This window comes from Myotis brandtii, unplaced genomic scaffold (genome assembly GCF_000412655.1).
Source record: "Myotis brandtii unplaced genomic scaffold, ASM41265v1 scaffold130, whole genome shotgun sequence".
NCBI lineage: Eukaryota > Metazoa > Chordata > Mammalia > Chiroptera > Vespertilionidae > Myotis > Myotis brandtii.
This window is the reverse complement of record NW_005354596.1, coordinates 163,401-170,014: the sequence shown is the minus strand read 5'-3', so window position 1 is coordinate 170,014 and position 6,614 is coordinate 163,401. Positions and strand designations below refer to the sequence as shown.

General features: G+C 58.0%; 1 protein-coding gene across 1 annotated transcript in view; it reads right to left on the bottom strand.

Moving 5' to 3' along the window:
- TNXB (tenascin XB) overlaps positions 1-6,614 on the bottom strand; it is a gene marked incomplete at its 3' end in the record, with an annotated part of 89,518 nt that overhangs the window by 80,445 nt on the left and 2,459 nt on the right. Inside the window, exons 3-6 of the mRNA XM_014534508.1 lie at positions 6,476-6,611; positions 5,962-6,077; positions 1,032-1,188; positions 596-859 (exon numbers count right to left, since the gene is read on the bottom strand). Coding sequence (XP_014389994.1) covers positions 596-859; positions 1,032-1,188; positions 5,962-6,077; positions 6,476-6,611 — 673 coding nt within the window. The remainder of the gene's footprint in view (positions 1-595; positions 860-1,031; positions 1,189-5,961; positions 6,078-6,475; positions 6,612-6,614) is intronic.

The window sequence follows — 6,614 nt, the reverse complement described above, 5'->3', positions numbered from 1 at the left end:
GGCTGCCCTGTCCCTCCCGCCGGAGCCGAGCCGAGGCCGGATCCCTGGCCCCAGCCCCACCTGGAAGGAGCACGAGAGAAAGGAGTTAGTGTCCCAGGGCCCTCACCCCTCGCCCTCCAGCCACTGCGGTGCCCTAGAGAGAAGAGAAGCCCGCGGCGGCGGGGCGGTGTCTGAAGGAGAGACGGGGAGCGGGGAGCGGGAGGAGAGCGGGGGCCACAGCAAGCGGTGTCCCTCTGCCGCAGGGAAAGAGGTGCAGGCATCTGTCAGGAGACCTTAGGTTAGTGGGAGCTGCTGCCATGAGACCTCACCCCCAACGCGGCCCTAAAGCCAACCCGAGGCTGGTCTCCGCGCTGCCTAATTCTAGTCCCCACACGTCTGACCACTACAGGAGGGTCCCCATTTCAGAGGGTGGCTCCCCATCCGGAGGGTGGCGGCAGCTCCTGCTCACTGCTGTCAGGGGCGGCAGCCTGCCTCCGGGACCTGGCGCTGCCAGCGCCCTGCCAGGTGCACCCAGGGGAGCTGCGAGCCTTACGGGGCTCCCAAGGCAGGGGCTCCACACTCAGAAACCAGGCCTCCCGACGCCCTGGCGCCATACCTGTGTTGGCCCTGACAGAGGCCGGGTAGCTCACTGCCCGGCCCCGCTCCGCGGTGACGGTCACCACGTACTCCACGCCTGGCATCAGGTCAGTCAGCAGTGTCCCGTCCGCCTCGGCGGGCACTTCCAGCCGCACCCTCTGGTTGCCAGCACTGACGTAGGACACCACGAATCGGTCCACCTCGGCCTGGGGGCGCAGCCAGCTGAGCTCCAGTGTGGTTGGCGTCACGGCCACCACCCGGAGGTCCTGGGGGCCATCGATCACTAGCCGGGTGAGAGAGAGGGGGATCAGGCGGGGTCTGCTTCTTCAGCCCCCAGCTTTCCTTCTAAGAGCGTTGTCCCACCCCAGCCCGCCCCGAACCCATCCAAACCCTCCTGGAGGGCAGAGTCCTGGCTACCCCCCTCATCTCCACCCGCCCACAGCCCCTGCTCTCACTGGTGGTGATGGTCTTGGAGGCAGGAGGGCCCCAGTTGGTCCCTCGAAGGGCGCGGACAGTGACCTGGTACTCCTGCCCGGGGGCCAGTCCTCTCTGGTCATAGGCGGAGGCAGAGCTGGGCACCCGCGCAGTGAACGGCGGGCTCGCGCCCTCTGGCTGCAGGAGAGAGAGCACCGGGTGGGTCAGGGCTGGCACTCTGCCCTGCCACTCAATCCCCCTTCTCCCGACTCCAGCTCCAAGCGGTGTCAGCTGGGCCTGTGCAGAACTGGGCCCTGACAGCAGGGAGCCCGGCCGGTGACAGCAACACGCCTGGGACACCTTCTCCAGGCATCTCCTGTCCGAGGCCCTGTATGTGCGTGAGCTCACGGGGCCCCGGGCAGTGGGCTCAGAGGCCGTCCATCAGCTGTCTGCCAGATGCCACCGCACAGCCCTGCAGCCCTGACTTCCTGGCGGACGGGCTTCTCAGCTCACTCTGGTCGGGACAGATGAAGGGGACAGGGATGCCCCTCAGGCCTCACTTCCTCCTTAACCATCTGCCCAGCCTGAGCCTCCCGCAGACCCTGCCCCGCTGTGCAATGTGGGCGTGACCCCTGTCCTCCAGGCACTTCTCTTGTCTCCTCACAAAAAGGCCCGTCGGCTCAGAGTTCCACAAACGTCCCCCGGTTTCGTACCTGCGCCGTGCTGGGCATGGAGACACAAAAACAGAAGGTGCGGCCCCTGTCCTCAGACAGCTCATGCTCTGGAGGCGAAATGCATGGCCACGGGTTCAGTTTTACTGGAGCCTAAACCAAATCTCTACGTGTGGTCCATGCCGGGGAGGAACAACCCTCCTCCAAGTGTACGTCTGAGGTCTCTCAAGATCCACGGGGACCCCACAGGAAAGCTGCCGGCCCCTGCGCAGACAGGGTGTCCTGGGGTGCCAGCCGCAGGGGACAAGGAACTGGACATCTGTGAGCAGCCCAACCGCCCCACATCTCCCGGGCCGTCCAGCTTGGACCGCCGAGGAGGACGCTCTGTTCCGCTGAGCTATGTTGGCTGTAATGGGGACACCTCCAGTCAGCCAAGTAGGATTGGAAATTTCAAAAGGTACTCTCCTAAACCAGCAGAACTGGTGGGGAACCAACACAGAAAACAGCAAAGTATCGAACCCCATGAGAGGCCACGCAGAGATTTCTAGGTTGAGGGTGAATAAAGCTTTGTCGGAGTTTTCTTGGCTGAAAAGGTGTCCTGGGCACATAGGACCCCGACCCGCTCCTGCTCACCCCGCCCTAGGATACCCCACCTAGGAGCCCTGGGGTTGACCTCAACTAAAGGCCTATGGAATCCTCATCCTTCCCATGACTTAACTCTGTCACCCTTTATTCCCCCAACCCACCACACACACACGCTCACACTTACACTCACACCCTCACACTTCCACACCCTCACTCACACACACATTCACACTCATATACACTCACATACTTTCACACACACATTCACACCCATATACACACACTCCCACTCATACACTCACTCACACACACCTTGGCTGCTCCCTAACGATGCCTGTAATGGCTTGTCCTTTCAGCGAGACAGGCCCATCCCAACATCTCCTTCTCCCTTCAAATCATCTACACGAACCTTTTTACACCTTAGTCCCCCCTGAGACCCACTCCGGAACAGTTCCCTGAGGGTCCCGCCATCAGCACATCGGGCCGGTCTGAGGCAGGCTCTCTAGCCAGATGCTGCCAGGTGGCGCTGCCCTTGTAAAAGCGAGGCTGCTTCACTGATTGTCCTTGGCTAGTTTCTAGCCCTATTCTTGAAATCAACCTTGTAGCCCCAGGTGGGGGACTCCACCTTGGCTGGTTCTTGGAGCTTACCTCCCCCTCATCCCCCTCTTCAGACCAAACTCAAATACAAACTTTTCTGAGGCTGCAAGGTCTTGTGTCCCAATGACAACTGGCGTAGCCCTGGTCCCCAGGCTGCAGAATACACCCAGACAAGGACTACATGGACCTCTTCCTGCTCCGGGTCACCGCCCTCAGCTTCCTCATGCTTTCTCTCACTCATCGAGGAGCCAGCATTTTGCAAAATAGCAACATTCCTTAAGTTAGTGGTCCTCAGGTTTGGGGTGCATCAGAACCACCTGGAGGGCTGGTTGCAACACAGGTTGTGGGGCTCCACCTGCAGAGCTGCTGAGTCAGTAGATCTGGCACCACTGTCAGATCCAACACTTGGCACATCTAACCAGCTCCCAGGTGGTGCCAATGCTGCAGATCCAGGGAACACACTTTGAGAACCACTAAGTCAGCATAACAATGCCACTATACAGAGAGAAGACTGCTCCTCTCTGGTGTTCCGAAAATCATCCCAATAGCGAGGCGTGTCCTTGGCCAGGATTAGCAGAGTGTGAGCTCCAAGAGGAAAGTGCTTCTGGGAAGGTAGAGACAGGCAGGCTTCTAGGAAGATGGCAGTGGCCAGAATATATCCTGTGCCAACAGAAATGGACAGAGAGCACTGGCCAAGGCGGGAGGCGCGACTCCAGGGGCCAGCCACAGAGGGTGCAGAGAGTATAGTGTGCAGGCCGGCAGCACAGGCTACGGGGAGCCCAATAGGAGCACTTGGGGTCCAAGTTTACAGGCGCGTCCCTCACACCCGGGCTCAGACAGAACCGGAATGTGACAGGACCGAACCCAGAGCAGAGCACATGAGCTGACAGCGTGGCCACGCCGGGCACAGCCAGCTCAGCGCCACCCAGCCCCGTGGTGAGGGAGGAAGCCAAGGGCTTCGCTGGGAAGCCCCGCTTCTTGAGAACACCCGGGAGTGGGCTGTATCTCGCGACTGGGGGACTGTGCTGCCCTGCACGCTCCTTCCATCTCAAGTGCTTATTTTAATTCCACTTTCCCTCAAGTTTCTTTGGAAAGTTCCTTCTAAAAGTCCCACCCTCTCAAGATGAGAACTATGTAAATAATATACACAGAGAAGAGAGTGGGAGAAACACTTAAAAATGTTAACAGTGTTATTTTAGTGTGAAGCAGCCAGGAATTATTTGTGTTTTTTTCTAGTTGCCAAATTCTTGTCTTGTGATTAAATTATTTTTATACCAAGAAAAAATTGTCTAAAACAGAAGAAAAAAACGCCCAGCTATCCTGGTTCTACAGCAAAGGGCTTCTATCTCCGCCATTCTCGGGGGTGAGGAGGGACAGAACACGGCAGGGGCTGGCCTGGGGGCAAGAATCGCCGGGCCAGTGGGGTGGGGTGGCAGCGGCACCTCGGCGCTGCCCCTTCTGTCCCCGAACCTTCCTTGGGTTTGGGCCCTGGGAGTTATTTATGCTTCCAGAGTCCTGGCTGGGCAGAGATGAGGGTGACATGGCCTACGCACCACGACATTTGTGGGGCGGTGCAGGAGAACATGAGTTGGACAGTAGAAATGTCAGATGATTTGGGGCTGGGAGACCAAACACATCATGAAAGGGCACGAAGGCATGGAGGGAGGTGCTGATACGAGAGGCCGAAGGCGTTGTCCTTAGGGTGCCCCCACATACTTTAAGAGCGAGTTGGAAGGAGACAGAGAAAGGCTGCTTTGCAAGGCACTGAGGCGGGAACCACTTCACAGACTCCAAGTCATGCAACAGCCTGGGCAGCCTGGCCCAAACCGAAAAAGATAACATTGAACAGAGCCAACTGCCAAGCCCTATATTTAGGCTAAAAAAGTGAATATAGTTCAATGCTGTCTTTTTTCCTTTCTCCTTTCTTTTTTCCTTATTTATCTACTAGAGCAGTGACGGCGAACCTATGACACGCGTGTCAGAGGTGACACGCGAACTCATTTTTTTGGTTGATTTTTCTTTGTTAAATGGCATTTAAATATATAAAATAAATATCAAAAATATAAATCTTTGTCTTACTATGGTTGCAAATATCAAAAAATTTCTATATGTGACACGGCACCAGAGTTAAGTTAGGGTTTTTCAAAATGCTGACACGCCGAGCTCAAAAGGTTTGCCATCACTGTACTAGAGGCCCAGTGCACAAGATTCATGCACTCGGGGTGGGGGGGGGGAATGTCCGACTGATGGCCAACAGTCAGACATCCTTAGCGCTGCCTGTAGGCTGCTCCCGCCACCACTGCTGTGCATTGACCACCAGGGGGCAGCTCCTGCATTGAACGTCTGCCTCCTGGTGGTCAGTGCGCATCATAGCAATGGGTCATTCCCTGTTTGGTCAATTTGCATATTAGCTTTTTATTATATAGGATGTTTTCTAAAGTTCCTACACTGTCTATATACGTTTTATAACAAAAAGTTTATTTGAAAAACAAATATGATCAAAACAGCTGACAGTCTGACCACAAGTTAACACATGTCAACTCTGAGAAAAATACCTGGGTCTCCAGAGTTAGCCAGTGAGCGACTGGGCTCTTTTCTGCTCTCATGTTTCAGCAACAAATGCACAAAGCGAGAGGCACTAGAAGAGGGAACTCTGGGAGTGCAGCATTCAAGACCAGAGTCCTAGGAACCAGCGGGATCTGCCCGTGAGAATGAAGGGCGACGTGATGCCCACGTCTCCAGCCCCCCGAAAGCCCGTGGTGCAGGGTGCAGGGCAGGCGGAGCAGGTCCCTGGCTGTGGTGAGGCCACTGGTGGGCGTGGAAGTGGGGCCGATTTGGACTCGGCGTCAGCAGGAAGACTGCCTAACAGTGATGCCCCACGCAGCACGGGACAGCCTCAGAGAACTGAGCTCCGCGGCCAGAGGTGTCCCAGCAGCAGTGGGCCAGCTGCTGGAAGGCTCTGCGCCCATGTGGGCAGGACCAGACCTCACAGCAGCTTCAGGGGCCCAGCTGTCTGCACTCAACCACTGATGACCTGGAAGGACCTGCACGGTGAGCCCCTCCCCGGCCTCCCTGCAGCCCCTCTTGGCCCCGCAGCCCCTCCTGGCGTGGCTCTCACCGTGGGGATGAACTGAATCTCATAGGCATCCACCGGGCCCGGAGCCCGGGTCCACTCTGTCCGAACCGTCGTCTCCTCCAGGAGATGCATCCTCATGCCCTCAATGGCTGGCACCTCTGCCCACGAGAATGGGATATAGACTCTGGTTAGCCCAAGGCAGCCCCACCTGATGCCCACATCACAGGCTGCACTGAGATCAGTCCCAGCTCACACTGCCCCGTGGGGGTGGGGCAGTTAGCAGAGGTCAGAGCAGGCCCTGCTTCCCCCAGCGCCAGGAACACAGAATCTCCCTACTAGTAAAAGCAACCCAGGAGGCCCCGCCTGCTCATCAGGTACCTGAAGCAGGTCCTGCTGCAGGCGTGCACCCTGGTTCCCCTGCCCCTGGTGGACTGGCTCCCCGCATATATGACCTCCCTCCACTCTTCCTCCAGCAGCTGGGCTCCTAGGCCCGGGGCCCAGCCTTCCCCGGCTCAGGTCCCATCCCCGAGGAGCAAACTGGAAAGGCCGAGCTCACCTTCCCCGCAGTCCTCCCCCGCATAGCCCTCCAGGCAGACGCAGCTGCCCTCGCGGCACTCTCCGCGGCCCCGGCAGTCCCCTGGGCACGTCTGGATGGCGCAGTCGGGGCCTCGGAAGCCCTCCACGCATACACACTG